At 42.3% G+C, this 18,940-nt stretch overlaps 1 protein-coding gene across 1 annotated transcript in view; it reads left to right on the top strand.

Moving 5' to 3' along the window:
* roraa (RAR-related orphan receptor A, paralog a) overlaps nucleotides 1–18,940 on the top strand; it is a 279,484-nt gene that overhangs the window by 184,632 nt on the left and 75,912 nt on the right. The window contains exon 2 of the mRNA XM_041795782.1: nucleotides 12,135–12,164. Coding sequence (XP_041651716.1) covers nucleotides 12,135–12,164 — 30 coding nt within the window. The remainder of the gene's footprint in view (nucleotides 1–12,134; nucleotides 12,165–18,940) is intronic.

Raw genomic sequence — 18,940 nt, 5'->3', positions numbered from 1 at the left:
ACCAAAAACCTTGTGTCTCCATTTTTCTTTAGTTTTATTTTATTTTATTTTTATAAATCAGTGCCATTGGTCACACTTTACATGCCTCAGAGGGTTTTTAACAGATCTTGAAGCAAAAAATTACTTTTTTTTTCATTCCTTGAACAGTGGTGATTTTGGAGATACAAGGTATTGGCCTTACACCAGAAATTTGTTTTAAAGGTGCCATATGAATAGAAAAGAACAGAAATAAAAATGACAAAACATGACATAAAAAATGGTTTAAAATGGATTAAGGTTGCAAAAGAAGTTGCAAAAATAGACAAAAATGGACAGAGTGCCAAAAATGGACTAAAGGGGAAAAAGTGGCAAAAATTGGTTAAAGGAAAAAGACTGGCAAAAGTGGGCTAGAGTAGCAAAAACGGGTGGTAAAAAGTGGTTAAGAAATGTCCAAAAGTGGCCCAACCTTGTCAAAAGAGGCTAAAGGAGGTTGCAAATATGTAAAAGCAGCAAAAATGGGTTAAGAAGGCCAACAGATTTTCAAAAATAAATGTGGTTAAAAAGAAAACACAATCTCAGCTGGTTACAGTGTGACAGTTTTCAGTCCAACATGAGGTAACTGTTAGCCAGGATGCTAGCACAGATGCTACTTCCCTTACACACGTGTATTCCTGCTATCAATAATCTGCAAGTGGGAAGGGCCAATTTCTGGGTTTTTCAGGGGACCAGCCAGTTCTGTGGGGCAGGCCTGCCTGCGAGGAAGAGGGGCTAAAGGCCAGCTCAGACTACACAAATTTAGCCAGATCTTGGCCCGACTGCATCATTTCAGTTCACCCTCAAACGCAAGGCCCAGTTATGAGTGTTGGGAATGACAAACGCTCTTATAGCGTGACACGACCACAACTCGACAACATGTATCCTGATCCCTACCAATAGGAGAGCATTTGCTCCTTATCTTTGTATCATTATTTACCAAAGTGAGTCCCCTAGCTTTCTCCCTCCAGGGGTCTTATGTGTATATACAGTGAAAATTATCTAGGCTTATTTTCTTTCCATTATGGCATACATACCTTAAGTTCTATCTGAAGGAGAGTGAGTCCATAATGTCATCCTCTTGATATCGAGTAATCCATCATTCACAATCTAATCCATCAAATCGATCTCTTCAGTTGTATTGATGATTGACACTCTCTGCCCCCCCCATGACCTGTGAACTTGCACACCGTTGCAGAGACATTAGTGATGTCAGCATCTGATTGGTTGGGCTCACTCTTGTAGTGTGGCCAGTCTGTGGGACAAGACAGGACGAGATTTTTGTTGCAAACTCATGTTGTCTGACCAGCCTTGAGACAAAGTTGTTAAGAGGACAGGATAGTTGAAAAATATGTATGCTTCCCCAATGTGTGTGTAATTTATTAATTTTATTTGTGATGTGACCCCTGAACAAATACAAATGTCAAGCAAGGTAGCTTTGGTGGTCACAAACTTTCTTAAAGCTTAAATCAGTCAGTTTGCTGTCACAATATTTTCTGTATATGTGATTATTTATTTATGTAATGAAAAATTGATCAAGTTTCCTCAGCTCATCAGCTGTCTAGTTGCAGTGTTATTGGAAAGAATTTCCTCCAGTCTGAGCATCCAGACAGTGCGCCCCATGCATCCAGTTACCCAGTAGTCAATGGGATAGATAAATAACTCAACATGGCTCGCTCTGTTGATTACACCATGTGAGGTACGTTTGTATCCCCGCAGAAGGGAGGCATCGTGTCTCCGCTCTGCAGAGCTTTATCCCGTGTTATCCTGCGATTACATTTACATAGAGAATGCAGTGGGGAGGGAGGAAGCAACAAACTGAAGCGCACTCCACCTGCACCACGAGAGGCGATGTGTGAAATATGTATTCAGTCTTTCATCAACCTCTTTATCTGCTACGCATGGGTTATCCTCATGTGTAAAGTCCTCTGTTGTGTTAGCTTTGAAAAAAGGAGGAGGAAACTGTGATCTGTGTTCTATTAATCATAGTCCAGCTCCGCGGCTGTCCCGTCATCACACATGTGTGTAATTACAGCATATTTGTGCTTTAAGCATGGCTCTGTTGCCTGGAAATGGAAGAGTGGCTCCACTGATGAACTCCCTGCTAATAGGACTACCTTTGATCTACATGGAGCATGGAGGGCTTACAGAGCTCACAGGTTTTAATTATGAAATACATGAAAAATAGATGCTGCGCTAAGTGCCGACCATGACTGCAGTGAATCACAGAGGCAGCGCGCTTGCTAGTTTGCCTCTGCTCTTCCTTCCTTTATGTCTTCCAGTGCTCAAAAATACCTCAATCCCCTTCTCTGTGACTCAGTTCGTTACTGCAGAGGAGCAAAAAAGACAAGTCCATGATATTAATTAGTGGATTGACAGACATGTAATTCATCTCAGAGGAAGTTTTCATTACATGGGAGGCTTCAGAGGGGCAGTTTGGCTTATTGGCAAGTGCTAAGACCAGACCTAATGGGGCTGCAGTTCCCTCCCTTTTGAGCAATTACAGCCTAGTCCTTATCAGCAGAGCCACGAGTCCACTGTTGTGGGACCTTGACTTCCAACACACTAACAGAGTGATCCTTCCCTATAGACCCTTGTTCATTAGACAAGCGCCTGCTGCACTCTACTTTCCTGGATGAGAGAATGAGTGATGGTAATGAAAGGGTTCCAATATATTTCTGAGTCAGCCTTTTAGAGCTGATATTAGCCGACGTTAGTTTGTCATCAAAGCTACCCCCCCCCCCCCCCTTCTCCACCTTTCCCTCCAGGTGATTACACAAGCAGCCTTGTGTGTACAGTCTATTGACAGACCTGGACAGCTATGGTAACAGATTGTCACCAACTGTCAGAGCACACATCCACTCGCCCGATCTACTCATCTCCTCTAACTGCTGTTCTTGAGCTGATGTGAAATGCTTCCTGAGCTCAGACAAGGAGGCTTGAGTAAACAAATCTTGTGCAACACTTGATATGTTTAAATGACATATTTCCCTTTTGTGAAAGCAGCGCATCACTGTGGTTTCCTGAGGATGGCCTATGAATCATCCGTTGCGACCATGCATAGAAACACGGGACAGAGACAAACAAAACAAGAGAAAACAAGCAAAGTGAAGCAAGCTTTAGATCTAAGATGTTCTGTATTCAACCCCTGTGTGCTGCTTATTGTGAATATTAAAGCTTGTCTGTATGGGCTAGCCCATGGGGGCACATCTCTGTTGGCCCCTCTTAGAATCCATCATTGTTAAAGCAGGTATAACTGAAGTTGGTGCCTTGGGAGCCTTAGATTTTAACCTGATAAAGCTCAGGTAATTTATTGTAATGTGAGAAGAGATTTTAAGTGTCGTCTCAGGGGAAGGTTACTGTTGTTTACCAAAGAGGCCTTGTGAAGTCTGACCTCTACATTGTGGTATTGAAGCAGGACGTATTTTCTGTGTATCTGTGCAAAGGTATTGGTTATGTGTCTTACTGCTCTAATTTACTGCTATAATCAGCCAAAAACCCAAGCCTGCTCAGAATATACAGTGGCCCCAAAGAACCAATATTAAGAACAGCCAAAGTTACAGTGGAATATGAAGGCATCACCAAGATTTTAGTTGTAGTGGTAGTAGTTTATAAAATCTACTATCCAGACTGCTGTTCAGTGGTATGAGTACAGTAATCCAGGGTGGTCTCCTGAATGTGGTTTGTCTTTATTTGTGGTGCGGCTGAGAGGCTATCGAGTTTCATGTGTGTTGAGGCTGGATCACTGGGAGATTACTGCTGGGCTGGGAACCACAGGCGCAGAGAGTACACAGAGGCCTGCCTGTGCCCCTGGCCTCACTTTGACCAGAGCTTAGGGCCTTCCTGCATCCGTCAGGCCCCCTGGGACCCACTTGCACTCAGAGGAGAATTACTGTACAGAGCGGCTAGAGCCAGGATCAGAGTGAACAACATCAGAGCAGCAGAAAGCCGAACATTTTTGGCTTTTCACCTGCAGGACTCTGCAGAAGCACACAAATAAAACAGCTTTATGATATGCCTCAGTGGGTTTAGAGTGAATGCTTCCCTGCATAGTTATTACATAGTTCCTGGACTTTCCCTCCTTTAACACCATTATCAGGCCTTTAAGCGTGTTGCAAACAAAACCATAGTACAGGGAGATGCCAATAATAAATATTAGTCTGACGATTATACAAACTAGAATCCATAAAAAAAAGCCATTAACAGCATGACTGCTGATGTTAGAGCCGCATCTTACAGACTCATTCCTTTGGTCTAGTCATTTTTTAGCTTGTAGCGAAGTGAACCTGTGCAGCACAGTCTTACCAATAACAATAGCTCTTATCGCCGCGTTCCCTGCGGTACAATTAAAATTCCGTCAGAGTCTTCAATCTGCCTCCCAGCCATGCCTGCTGTTTCTCAGCCCTCCTGGGCCACGTCAATTCCTCTGCTGCAATGTATAATTCACGAGCCACCAAACAGCGCTGAGGACTCACCTGGAGACTCGCAGGCCCAGCAATGCAGAACTACACAGGGGGGAGGAAATGTTGTACACGAAGCCTGGGAGACATTTGTAGGGGGCGAGGTGCGTGTGACACGGTACCTCAAGTCAGCTGGTGCCTCTGTGATCTTAGGGTCACCCTGATAGCTCGCTGCTCTGTTGGGATTTCCAACTTCTGGTCTCTGAAAGACATGAAGGCTTTTATTTTAAATGCCCTTTCTCCTTTCGTCGTCTGAAAGACAACTGTGGTGTCCTCTAAAACTAATTTGGATGTATATCTTCTATTTGCAGACAATTCCATAGCGATGCATTGAAGTAACCTGTGGAGTCTCGGAGTGGTTGCTTTTAGTTAAAACCAATTAGAAATGACCAGAAATAACAGCGCCTGGAGACAAAGAAGTCATTTTTCTCTTGAGCCTCCCCAGAGAGTTGGCCTCTCCATGGATTAAGTGTTTTAGTATATTAGGGGGCAGCTGATTAGAATCATTCTGCTTTTTTAATCATTACATTTTTTGCACATATAGTTTATAGCAGCGTAATAGTTAATAAGGCTAAGTGTGTCACTGCAAAAGGGAGGATTGTTTAAATGACTTTGTGTATGAAACTTGGCCTTCACAAAGAGTGCCAAAGTTAGAACAGCACAGAGGTCCTTGAATCAGCTCATCCATCTTATTTTATGACTTCTGATGAGAAGGGCACGGATGTGAACATATCCTTGGATCTTATCTTTATATGCTGGCTGTTTTTTTACCACCTGATTAATCAGATACACTGTAAATTTTAATCATCTGAAAACATCACCTGCCGATGGCTGTAATTTAAGGATTTGTTGTATTCTTAAAACTTAATGAATAGAGACTTTTATTGGAGCTCAGTGATGGCTAAGAGGATACACACATTAATTGTTGCTAATTATTTTCTCTCAGGAATGAAGCAGCTATTTGTCAATGAGGCAGACTGTAGGCACAGTCAAGAGATGGACCATGGAATAGGACTACATCGATCATTCTAGGATGACCATGACTTAGGCGCCATCATTAACCAACAACCTCAGGAGCAGCCTAAAATTAACAGCTGCCATCATTTAGACAGGACATTAACCAGATCATATCGTTGTTTTTATCATTGTTTACTCATGGTAATCTCTATCTGAGAGGCCTTGATAACTGCACAATAGTCCAAAGGCCTATAGGATTGACCTGGCACATCCCTCGCCAGGTCCTAGCCGGGCCTTCGCCGGCTCCTCCCGGAGCAGGCTCCATAGCGCCGGCTGTGTCCTTGTGTGCGACAGGCGTGCAGCGGGGGCATGTGGAGCAGGCGGCAGGAAGCAAGCCTCCCTGTCTCCCCAGACTGAACAGTGAATGAGGATAAGTGAGGAGCGCCAGTCAATGAATCAAGCAGCAGGAAGGGAGCAGCCAGGGGGGGAGTGTGACGTCCCCACGGGAGAGGCCTCGCATTAGGAACTTCCTCGTCTGTGTGTTTCTGGCACAGGTTAAATGGATCGCTCCCATTAGCGCGCTGAGAGGACAGCTCCATTATATGAAGGAGACTGTAACTTTGAATGTCACGGTGCAACAACCCCAGAGCACGCCTCGTCTCCCAGGGAGGCAGGGTGACAATAACCATCCATGATAATCATTCCCTGTCAGGCTTTAAGGAACCTGAAATTATGACGTACAGCCTGCCATGCGCCTCAGACTTCATTACAGCGCTGTCACTTTGAGTCGCCTTCGATGGCATGGCGCTTCTGCAGCACTGAGGCTGCCAAACCCCACACTCGCTCTCCTTCTGTCTAAATGGCATGTTTACAGGATGTGTGCCCCCCCTGCCGATAGATGCGGTAGAGGTTAACCTCCAGTCGCCTGCAAAGTATCTCTCTTCCTCTATAGCATAGCTGAAGTCTCATGAGAACATATGCTGCATTGTTTACAGGTGCAAGGGAAAATATAAGTGATCAAAGGCCGCCAATGACAACTATCCCTCCTTCCATTGTGACAAATGGTAATACTGAAATTAAAATTCAGCTGCAACTTCATACACAGACAGCCAGCTTGGCTTTAAAATAAATAATGGCAACATGTACAGGCGATACTGAGGTTGTAAGCGTGTTTATAGCGGCCTGTTTTCAGCCAAGGAGAGACTCACCTCCACACTGACCTCTGAACCTGCCATCCAGCGGAGAAGACATGAGCTGGCAGGCATTGCCAATGTCAGTGCCCAGAGCTAACTCCTTCTTTCTCACTGCCTGACTCATTCATTGGCTTTGTGGCCCCTTCTCCTTGCCACCTCCAATCACAGGGCTCTGAATGACACATAGAGGAGGAAGTGGGCCCATATACCACCCTTTCTGCTTCCCCTAACCTGCATAGCAACAGGCCAGACCAACCTTTGATATACAAGACAGAGACAGTTGTCTGTCTGCAGCTCAATACAAATCAGTTAAGAGAGGAGTTTCCATACTATTTTGTTTAAATTTTGGGTACATTTTATTTCTATTTGTGCATCTAGCTTTATTGACTTAAACCCAAACTTAACAACCAATATCTATGACCTACTAGTGGGGCTGTTGAGAAAGTATTAGTTAGGCTTTTAGGACACACTTGGATGTCACAAGCATAGGGGAAGACAGTGACTGCAGGACTAACAAGCAATGCAGGTTTCAAAACAAACTTACTTTTTTTTCATATTTTAGGCCCTTAGGACACACAATATTATCCAAAGTCCTGTAAACAAAGCTTTCTGTTTGCACTGAGAAATTCCCAAGGGTACCTTTACAGCAACTAGCCCTTCTTGAATAAGCTTAAGCCTTTAAATTAAGCATTTCCACTTCAGTGAGGAAATGGGAGTTTTACATAATAAGGGAATACACACCACACTCAGTTAGATGGATGAACTGTTACTTGTGACTAGAAGTGGAAATGTACACGACTGCTTCATTTAAGCTTTACATTAAGGACTAAGTACTGAGCAGAGTGCTGAGGAGTTGCACAATAAAAATATGATCAGTCCTTCTAGGCAAAAATAACCAGAGAACAGATCTCTAACCATGTTGTTCAGGTAAAGTCACATGTCTATAATAAAGTTAGATACACAGAAAAATTGACAATGTTGCTTAAACTCCTGTAGAGTTAAATTTAACACTTTAAAAGTGTCTATATTGGTCCAAACTACGTACATTTTTTGAAGTGTTAAAAATGTCACAGTATGACAGAGCTGCAGTAAATGAAGCTCAGTGTTAGTTCATGCAGGACATGATAGTCATATTTCATACAGCCAATCACAGCTCTTTCACACTACACAGCAGTCCATTCAAATATTTGACATACTTCTCACTAATCCCTGCTTGCATCAATACTGATGCACCATGTTGCTGCTGCTGGCAAGGCTTCACCTCCTCCACCCCAGCCTCCTCCTTTATAGCATAAAGCTTGTTGCTCCCTCATATTCAGGTCCATGCTACTATAGATTAATTGCTTTTGACCTATTATTCTGTATTCAGTACACATTGTTATTATTGTTTCTATCCAGATAAGGGTTTCTAGCTATGTGCTTCCTGGAAGGTCAAAGCATGCTGCTTCATTAACCAAGGGAGCATCTTTTGAGCAGAGCCTTCTCTGCCAACTAAAAATGTATCCATTTTGCAATTAAATAGTTAAATATGTGAGTGTTCCTGACTCAGCTCTCGCAAGTCTGTGGAAAAGTGGGTCTCCTCTGGCAACAAAGCAGAGAGTCAATCCCACAGCAAGGTAATATGCTTTTATCTTTCAGGAGCTCCTAAACTCACTGGTGGGAACTCTGACTGCGGATAACCTCACTCATGGTGCAAATGTGTCTCACATCACATCACAAACACCACTACGGTTTCTGCTGTGTGCAACAGTGCTACTTTGTAGTCAGCTGTTTTACTCATGTGAAAGTACACTTGCTCTGGTTGAAACTTACTAAAGTAGATGTTAAAGTACTGGTTTTAAAATGTACTCAAAAAGTACAAGTGTCCAAAACCACTAGTCAGTTAGAGTAATTTGAGTAAATGTAAATAGCTTCCACACCTGCTTGTGACTTTTTAGGTGACAGCACAGCAGCTTGTGAATATTATCAGTGTGGTCTCTGTGGCTAACCTTGTGCTAAAGCACAAACACAAACTGTACGTACACCTTCACAAAGAAGGTGATTCTTTTGCTTCCTGTGTTGCAGTGCAAAACATTGTTTTTAAAATCTGTGGTCTGAAAAAAATGTTAACACTTGAGAAGATAAAACAACAGTTTTAACAAAAGATTGTCTTTCACTTTTTCATCTTCTAAATGTTATGGTGAATTCATAGAAAAAATTAACTCAAAATTGCCTTTGACTGTTTAATATGAATGTAATCGTAGTGTAAGGTTTGACAAAAAGCCAGGAAAAAGTAGCTGACTGCATTTCCTTCTAATGCAGTTTCCACTAAGCACACCAGCTTTACTCCCTACATGGTCTATAAAAATGTATTACCCATCAAAACACAGAGCCACATAACTGCTTAATACAGGCTTTTACAGCTGCCTTGTATTGCTGCACCTTGAAACCGCTGCTTTTTAATGGACCATCAGCTCTTACTGGGTTCCATGTCATTTGATTGAGGTAAAGAATTACAACTGGATTACTGTTTATTTTCTTCTTGCGTAATGTCACAGAAGCTTTTGGCCCTGAGCACTGGAACAATGCTCCAGCTCCATCATAGACTGCTGGCCTCTAGGTGACTGTTTTCCCTCTGTCTGCTCGCTGGAGTTGATATCAATTGTATGTGTTTCAGTGTGAATGTCTGTAGGAGGCTGAAGGGCTTATTTGTTTTCCCCCTCGTTGCTCTTTGACTCGTTCCCCCTCAAACGTGTCTGAAACATTGTTATCTCCGGCCAGACGCCTTTTCACAGAAAGTTATTGAATCATGTCAGCTAGCCATCCCCCGAGTTTCAAATGCAAGCTGTAGAAAAATTAGCCATTGCTTCCGCATGACAAGTGGGATCTATTAGTGTGCTATCGCCCTGCAAAGCATGAGCATCCAGCAGGCCGCTGGGGACCATGGCTGGCTGTGCACTCGTCCGCGTCAGGCTCCTGGGGCATTAGAGCAATGTTGCAGACAGGAGAAGCAGCCAGAGCCACAGCAAGAACCAAAGTGGTTCATTCGATGAGTTGACACCCGAAGGGGTGAGGAGGAACAGCATGAGCATCAGCAGCTTGGCTTCACCTTAGCCTGAGCCAGGTCTGACTCAAACTAGTCAGACTGGACACTTAATCACAATGAGACTCATCACTGCTCATAAGCCAGCAATAATGCTAATTTATTTGTTTTACTGCTCGTAAATGTTTTAACCTCAGTACAAATTCACTCTGATTCCAAATAAACAAGAAGCTGCTCAGATTGTCTTCACCTGTTAAAATGATGTGACTTTCTGGAGACAGGCTGGATAACAGCCATAGGAGGTTAGACCATGTGCAGTAACAGCTTCATTACATTGCTGTAGTGTGAAACCTACTGGATTTGGATTTTACTAACCTACCAAAGTATTTGAGATGATTTAACATGTGATGTTATATACAATTTTTGCTTTGGGTGTGGCTGCTTTTTTTTTCTTTTTTTCAATCACAAATTAAAGCTTGAAAAGATATTCCACAGGGGACTGTTTTAGGCCTTCTTTTTTGTCACATTTAAGAAGTTGGTATCATTTTTGAAAATAACAATAACAAATTGGAATTTATTTTTTAAATTTTAAGCTGTATTTTTTTGCTCAGTGTGACACTGCGTTGATGAGAAGTTTGTCAAATTTAAATACAATGCTATGTTGAGAAAAAGAGCTGTGATTGGTTGTGGGATCTGGGAGGCGATAATTGGGATCAGCTGGCCTTCAGCTGATCATGACTGACTGTATGTCAATTGTGTCCTGTATGAACTAATGCTAAGCTTCTTTTCTGGGGTGCAGATGGCCAAGTGGTTTAGGCGCTCCCCATATGAATGGGCAGCCCAGATCCAGTTTGGCCTGTGGCTCCTTTTCCACATGTCTCTACATTTAAAAAGACTTCTTCTGTGTTGTGGCTCTATATATGTTTCATTTGACTATTACATTACAGAAAATATTTTACATTTTCAAGGCCATTAAAATTTTTGAATTTATGATCAGGATATGTCTTGTCGCAATGACCAGGACAGAGTCACCATGAAGGACATCAAGCGTTTATTGTTGCTCTGGAAACCCGGAATATTAGATCAAGATTGCTACTTAAAGAAGTGTGAAATGCTACTAGAAGCTGTATCACATTATGTTTTGTGCAGCTTAATTTTAATGGACCACAGTTATTCTCTGCCATCGCCTCTGTGTTTGGTTTCTTCCCCCATAACATGTTACTCCAACCCCCCCGTACAACCTCCACAACACTGGGGAGAAAAAAACATACACTCTATAAGTTAAAAATTTCTAATCCTTAAAACAAGAGAGATGGTGAGTTCAAGTGCTGGAAACGAGATTCCCCAAGAGTGTGGCTAGGCTCAGAGTGAGGAGCTCGGACATTTGGATGGAGCTCAAAGTAGAGTCGCTGCTCGGGTTGAAAAGAGCCAGATGAGGTGGTTCAGGCATTTGATTAGGATGCCTTCTGAACGACTCCCTGTGTAGGTTTTCCAGGTGCACCCAACTGGAAGGAGACTCTCAGGTAGACACAGGACTGGCTGGCTGGATTATCATCTGGCCTGGGAAGGCCTTCAAATTCACCAGACAGAGGTGGAAAATGTTGCTGGGGAAAGGGATGTCTGGGTTGTCTTGCTTAGCCTGCTGCCACTACAACCCAGGCCCAGATTAGTGAAAGAAAATGAATGTATGGTTAAAACAAGATTATTTTTCGTAGCTGAACTTCACATAAGGATGAGGTAAAACACTGCCAGCAATCCCATAATGCTTTACGAGTTTACTGAAGAGTGTACCAGAAAGGCCACTTTAACAGTATTTTTCCCTAAAAATGTGAAAATCAGCTGGATGGAGCTGAACAATGTGTCTTTACTCATCTTTTGTTAGTTTTGATTGAGACATGCCGGTGTTCACATACTGTGCACCATTCAACATTTTCTTGTAATTGTTACATTTTTCTTCTGTAGTGAACCAGGCAATTTTGAGTACATCAATCAATATTTAAATTTGTATTAATATTATACCTTTGTATTTCTGTTTTTGTATGCACTCTGCTGATCTGAATAAGGCTATCTATTTAAATGAGGGATTAACTTACTAACCTGGAGGTCAGTGTGCCTCTATCCTGCTCTGGGCCAGGGGCTTACTCATGTTCTTGGGTCCAATCAGCATCGTCGCTCAGCACATTAGCATTTCAGATGTTGTTTGTTTAAGCATAATTTTTCATTCATTGCCCTAAGAGGATAATGTTTTAACCACCTTGTGGTGGATGTTGACGTAGCATGGTAGTGGGTCAGACACCAGCCTACACACCCATCGCCCTGGGCCTGCCACTTCAGTGACCTTGGACAGTGACAGTCTGTTGGACCACAGGGTTCACCTCATCATCATCGTCATAACTAGTTAACTAAAGTGCAAGCTCTGTGTTAATTTTGCCTTGTGCTGCATGTTTTAGTTGTTTTGTTATTCATGGTTTCTTTGTTTTCTCTTTGCAGGTATCTCAGTTACAAAGAAGACACATACCTGTGAGTACAAAGAGTTTTTATTACTTTTCCTTTTCTGTCGCTTTTCAGTTTTAAGGCTGTAATAATGCATGGAAAGTCTACACAGTCTTACTGTGGAAACAAACTATTTCTCTGTGCTTCATGAACACTAGAGAACATCTTAAATCTATGTAGACTCTGCTTTCATCAGTGCCCATATACATATTGTTGCCTGACTAGAATTGTAATAAATCAATACCTTCAATTAGATCTGTGCCATCCACTTTCACTATTTCGTATTTCTCCCGCCTGGAGAGAATATGATGAAAGCCCCAGAGAGGAAATTAAAATGCTATGCAGTCTTATGACTGTTTGATAATCATGCACTGTAGAGGCAGACAGTGTGCTCAAGCAAGTCTTTGTTTTCTGCAAGGCCTTGCAGCTGAACAACACGGATGTGGTGTTGTGTGGTTTGTAACCTCTGAGGCTGCATTAAGGGTTTCTTCAAGTACAGTTCCTATCACAAAAATTGAAAGATACAGACATTCTATATGACACATGTTTCACATGTGAGATGCAAGACTTCTTTGTCTGCTGCAACAATAGTACACAGGCTCGTCTAAGCACAGCTGCCTTTTAAATTCAAGTCTGCTCATGAAGAATTGATGAACAGTCAAACCTGTAGAAATCAATGATTTCCAACAGATTTGTTCAGTATTTTGACACGTGTGAAGTGCAATCGAAAAAGCATGTAAAAAGACTTTTGTGTTGTGTGCAGTGGTGTGTCTATGTCTGCGTGTACATGTGTGTTCATACCCCACTGTGTGAATGTGAAAAACTAGCCCTGAAGGCTATCCTTTCACTCTGATCACTCTGATGAAACTCGTGGAGAGGGACGGCCAGAGGGCTTTTCTGTAAGAGCGGTCGGAGTGTTTCAGACTGTGAGAGGCTGCCTTTCGCCCTGTAAAACATCCCGGCTCTCTCTTACATCAGACAGCAGGGCAAAGGATATGATCTTCCATGTTAGACAGCTCTACCTTACTCAAACAGCCCCGTCAAAACAGCAGCATGATTGTGTGTTAAGCTATTTGCTTGTCTGGAGGGGTTATGCCTTTTTTTTTGACATGTCTGTATGTGTGTGTTTGTATCAGGATATCTTCAAGGTAAAACTGAAACGCTTTGACCCACCATCCACCGCCCCGCTATCTTAATTAGTGCGTCGCTAAGCACCTCTACACCGGAAGGGGGCTCAAATCAAAGAGCATGATTTAAGAGTCTTGGGTTCAAAGCCCTGGGCAGAGACTGGACTACGCTGTCTCATTTCAGTGAGAAATATTCAAATCTCGTCCATGAGAGGAAATCAAAGTAAAGCGCCTTAACAAGTGGTTGATTGCTGTGCCTCGCAGACAGGAAGCGGCTGTAGAAGCTCGTCAGAACTGTGTGCACAAGGAGGAGTTCAAGGGCCAGTTAATGGTCATTGAGGATGTGGAGTGAAGGTCTTTTTCAGAGGAGCCTGGTGATTATATGGCTGCTGGAGTAATAATGAGGGAGATCGCTCTGCCCTACATGGTTATAGCCAGGCTGTGGATCTATTTCTGCTCTCAGAGTGAAAACATTAGCTTCTACAAGCTGCCACTCGTAATGTGAGTTTGGCAGCCTTGCTTGTGTGTGTGTTTTAGGAGGTCTTCCCAGTCCAACCCAGACCACAGGGATGGGCCGTGTCTCTGACTAACTCCCCACTCTGCCTGAGTGATCAAACTGCTGGAAGCTCCCCGCCATGCCTGTCCCCTCATCAATATAAATTACAGGGGCAGCTGTTCACTGGCAGCAGACTCCTCTCCTCTCCTCTACTCCTCTCCCATCTTTCTTCCATCCACCTCCCTCCTCCATCCAACCCAACGGACTAATCATTGAGCTATCATGAGGTGAAGTATTCCATGAAAACAGATATTTATATCATTGTGCCAATAACAGTGACATCCTCTGCCCTCTCAGGCTGCTATAAAGACCTTATGTAGATTTACTGTCACCCTCTCTGCTCCCTTTTTTCTACGTTCCACATAAGGGGTGGCCCCAAGCCAGCACTTTCTTCAACCACAGGGCTATAATTCTCAGAAAGATGTCAGCTGTGGTTTTCCTGTACATTTCCCTGACAGTTTTACGTAAGCTCTGTTTTATGGACTTTCGGTAGCACTTGATATATTCCTTCAAACAGATTCTTTCAAAAACAGAGGTGACAGCCAAAGTTAAAGGGCTTCAAATCTGTCTTGTAGAGTATATTCTATGTTTTTTTCCCCACCCATAGTGGACACAAGATACTCGCCATCACCTCCTCCTCTGCCTGCGAGTGAGGCTGTGTTGCCGTGAGATGGGTTTCTGTTCAGACCTGTTGAAAGAGATGGTGTGGAGCGGAGGATCAGATGCAGCAGCTGATTACACTGAGATTAGACGTCTCACCTCTAATCTAGCATCGGCAGTCTGGGCTCTGTCTCACAGCTCGGATAGCAGAAAGCTAGCTTACACACACTTCTAAGAGAGCAGATCGCCTGATTACCTAGAACTAATGCACTCTGTCCGAGCTGCACACACACAGAATACACTGGACTGCAGTTTAGAGCAAAGCAAAGGAAAGCATATGCGCATTAAGGCTTGTGTTTTTTACAGTTTGCTTTGTCAAAGGTCACATAAGACATCCTCAAAAATTACACTATTATAACAGCCATCTGAATGTTACAATGACAGAGTAGAAAGCCCAAGCTCCAGAGAGGACCCTGTCACAAATCAGACTCAGACTCAGTTTTAATGGCCTCTGATTTTGCAATACTTTTATGTCCATATTCTCACAAATAGGCATGACATAATGAAAACATTTTTTTTTAGGAATATGGCATTGTACATTAGACTTTATGTATTCTTTTTATCTTAATTGTCTGTCAGTGTCTGAGCTTACCAAAGGCCACAGAAAGAGGAATACGATCCTGTTTCATTAGGACTCTAATCTACATTTTTAAAACCCCATAAATAAGTCAAATTTGAGTTTATGAACACTGGTATCACCTCTGATTCCAGTGTTTATTAATACCTATATCATCTGTTTCTTTAAAAGCAGATGAGCTCTATTGCACTCCACCCTTCTCTTCCATCATGTTTGCTCACACAAGGACATCTGCATGCTTTCATGGCTGTGGGTGAAGATATGAGGAGGAGGGCAGGGGGACTATCTAAATAACAGGTACTGTGAACGTTATCCAGGAATTTCCAAAAATGCTTAAAGTCATTTAAAAGACAGTGGTACATACAGAGACAAACTCCTATCCTGATGCAAAGATGCTTTGTTGAAAGGATCATTATCATTGGAAACAGATCCAAATCATTTTGTATAGCATAAGAAGTAGTAGTGGTGTGATCATGGAGATCATATAAACAGGCAGGTCAGCTCTGAGTTAGTTTTTATTTCAGTACAACATAATGAGGTCAAGAATAATTTCGCCTGCTGCAAAAAGTTTTTTGTGTTTATTTGAAAGTTTATTTAGACCAGTGGTTCTCAACCTTGGGGTCAGGACCCCCTTGGAGGCCACAAGACACTGAGAGGGGGTCCCCATATGCCCTAAAAAAAAAAAATCATATTTCTTAAATTACACTGTTGTCACTTCACACCAATTTGAACCCATTTCCATCAATTTTCCCATCATCTGTAACACATTTTTGCCATTTAACACTTATTTTTGTCAGTTTTAAACCCCTTTTCTGCCTGCTACTTCTAAACCAATTCTTGTCACTTAAGCCCAATGTTGCCACTGTTGACCCATTATTGCCACTATTAACCCCTTTTTACCACTTTTTACACCCAAGTTTTCCTATTTTACCCAAATTTCACTCTCTGATATGCCCATTTTTGCTAGTTTAACCAATTTCTGCCAATATCTGCCTATTTTCTCTCTCTCAGTTAACACATTTTTGCCAATTTAAAGCATTTTCAGCCACTTTTGAACTCCCTTTACCACTATTTGTACCATTTTTTTCCACTTTAATCCATTTTTGCCACTGATATATTTTTTTGCAATTTTTATTTAATTGTTGCCATTTCTAACCCATTTCTGCTACTTTTAAAATCCAATTTCACCACTTTTTCCACCTTCTTTCAATGATTAACCCCTTTTAACAATTTTTAACCTATTTTAATTCTTTTTTTTTTCTTTAAAAGGGATTTACATTTTAAAGACGGCTATTTACTACACAAATAATTAAAGAAAGACATTTGTTTATTTGATAAGAGTGGTTATTTTATCAGATTCGATATAGATTATGGTTATCACAGCTTAACTTTATAATGGATCATGATTTTGCTCACCCCCATGGGCCCCGTGGGTTTGGCTCAGCGACAGAAAGCTCTCCCATTTATCCCCCCTTATGGTCGGCCTTGTCTGCACCTGATTATTCTTAAATGTGCATGGGCGTGTTCAACCACTTTCAGGTACAGTGGGGGTCCCTGGTCTCTGGCACCTTTATTTTGGGGGGTCATGGGCCGAAAACGTGAGAACCACTGATTTAGACAACCAGGAGGTTACAGTGCGGACACTGTCACTAATCAGTTTTTCTAGGGATAATCGGCTGTGTTATCTCTAGAATACCCAGATAAAAGTGCAATCATAAAATAAAAAAGTTCTTGCATTTTTATTTTATGGTTGTATTTACTGACATTATATTTCACAGTTGCTTCTGTTATTCTGCCAGTTTCCTGTGAATGTGTCTCAGAGTCGAGAATGAGAGTCGACCGGCCAGAGGGAGGCAGTAGCACGAATGTAACTCCAGGAAAAGAGAAAAAGGAGACAGACAAGGCTTCCTCTCCTCAGTCTTATGGATCCAGCTCCAGTTTTTTCTCTCTGTATTTATCTCCATTGTGGTGACAGACTCCTCACACTGATTAAGAAACACGGCCATGCTCCTGCATCTTCATTTAGTCTCCAGCAGCTTGTATTGAGTTTCTCTCGTCAGAGATCTGCACTCACATAGTAATAGTACAGCCAATCTGTTTTTAAAGCAACCCGATGATTGAGATTCTTCTGCACTGCCTCTGAAAAACAGTGCAGAGAAATTATATCAGTCATTGAGATTCACTCAGAGTTGTACCGCCTGAGTTTGTAGATTTCATGCCTTTGTGCATTTGAAATTTCACTCTTAAAAGTAGTGCGGTGCATGTTTGGAAAAGTATGCTAACAGCATTATTAATTCCAATAATGCTCTCTGTGTTCAAGCAGCAGGATGACAGCTTTTACCCTGTGAAGCATCATGCTGCACCTCCAAATGACGTATATTAGGTTTTTGAGTGCTAGAATGCTAATGCATTGGCTCTGTGTGATATTTTCAGCTAATCAAACATGAGATTTATGGTCCTTAATAGTGCTGTACATTGCCAATTTAGGAGAATAATATGTCCCAGTTGCTGTCTAATTTTGCTTGGCAACAGGCGCACTCCTGTGGAATCGCCCGGGGCAGTGTGAGTTGTCTCTGCATAGCTCAGTGTTCCATGCTCAGTGGTTGTTTGAAGGTATTTCATCACATTGTTGCCTTGATTCAGCTCTGTGGGGATTTGTTAGTTGCACTCATGTGGGAAGTGCATCCAGTACATTGTTAAGCTAGGGCTGATAATGAAGATCAGCCAGCCAGAGTCCCCTGAGCCACACAGAAAAAGAGAGGGAGAGAGAGTCTAGTGAGACGTACAGCACAGACATAGTGGAGCAGGACGAGCACACGCAGCAGCAGCAGCAGCAGCAGCACAGACTCAGAGGAAACATCAGCACAAAGCAGACAACGCTGAGCTGTGCTGTAGTCAGAAGCACAGGCTGCACATTAGTTTATTAATACACATTTTGTTGTTTTTACTTAAACCTTTCTCCAACTTTGTAAAAATGCCACTATTATATTTTAACACTGCTTCAGCAATATTGCAATCATTTTAATGTTGTTGCCTTTTTGTTGGAAGTGAAATGACAATGCAGGACCCACTAAGCACAGCCGCTCTTTCTGCAGAAAGTTATTTGATTCTCAGCGTGGTACAAGAAGTCGTTGTTTCCTCTTTTTCCCAGAGCAACATTGAACACTTAAATTGACACAATCTTTTTCTCCTTCTGTACTGTAGGTTATGTTTCATCTTACTCTATTTGTTTGTTCCACAAAGAGAGTATTTTCTTTCTGGACATTTTGGTTTAATCTATAATAGACGGCGATTTTTTTCTCTGAAATAGGTCAGTGTAATCACAACAGTGAGAGATGGACAGTCTCTGTAAAAGGGAAATCAATAGAGCTATCTATTTGTCGTAAACCAGGCCAGCATGATTTTTCTCCATTTTTCCTCCTCTGCCATACTTTTCCCTCTCCAGCACAATATGGCAGGTCCTCATTTTTCAGTAAAAGCATTGTCTGCCATTTCGTAGAATTGCAAATGGCCTTTGTGCACGCACTTTCTTTGCATAGGGTTGTGTGTAAGACGCTTCTTTTTATCACCTCTGGGGGTGTTTTATAAGGAGCAGCATGGTGAGGGGAACCATAGGGGTGCAGGACAGCTTTTTTCTTCTTGGGGTGCTCTGCTTTTGTTGGCTCTTAATCTGGTTCTTCTCTTGGTGCTGGCTCTTTCAGAGAATTTGAGCCAGAGCGGGGAGAGGCCTCGTCAGCTTTTCCTCACCCCCTTTTCCCTTTTGTGTCTCACCCAAAGCTGAAAGGGCCCTGTCTTGAAGTGTTGTCAGACCAGAAAACAAGAGTAAGTGACATGTGACAAGGACACAATGCTCGGATGAAGCAGCCAAAGTAAGTGGCCCCCA

Source organism: Cheilinus undulatus, linkage group 9 (assembly GCF_018320785.1).
Source record: "Cheilinus undulatus linkage group 9, ASM1832078v1, whole genome shotgun sequence".
NCBI classification, from domain to species: domain Eukaryota; kingdom Metazoa; phylum Chordata; class Actinopteri; order Labriformes; family Labridae; genus Cheilinus; species Cheilinus undulatus.
The sequence above is the reverse complement of the archived record's forward strand: the minus strand, read 5'-3'. Positions and strand labels throughout refer to the sequence as shown.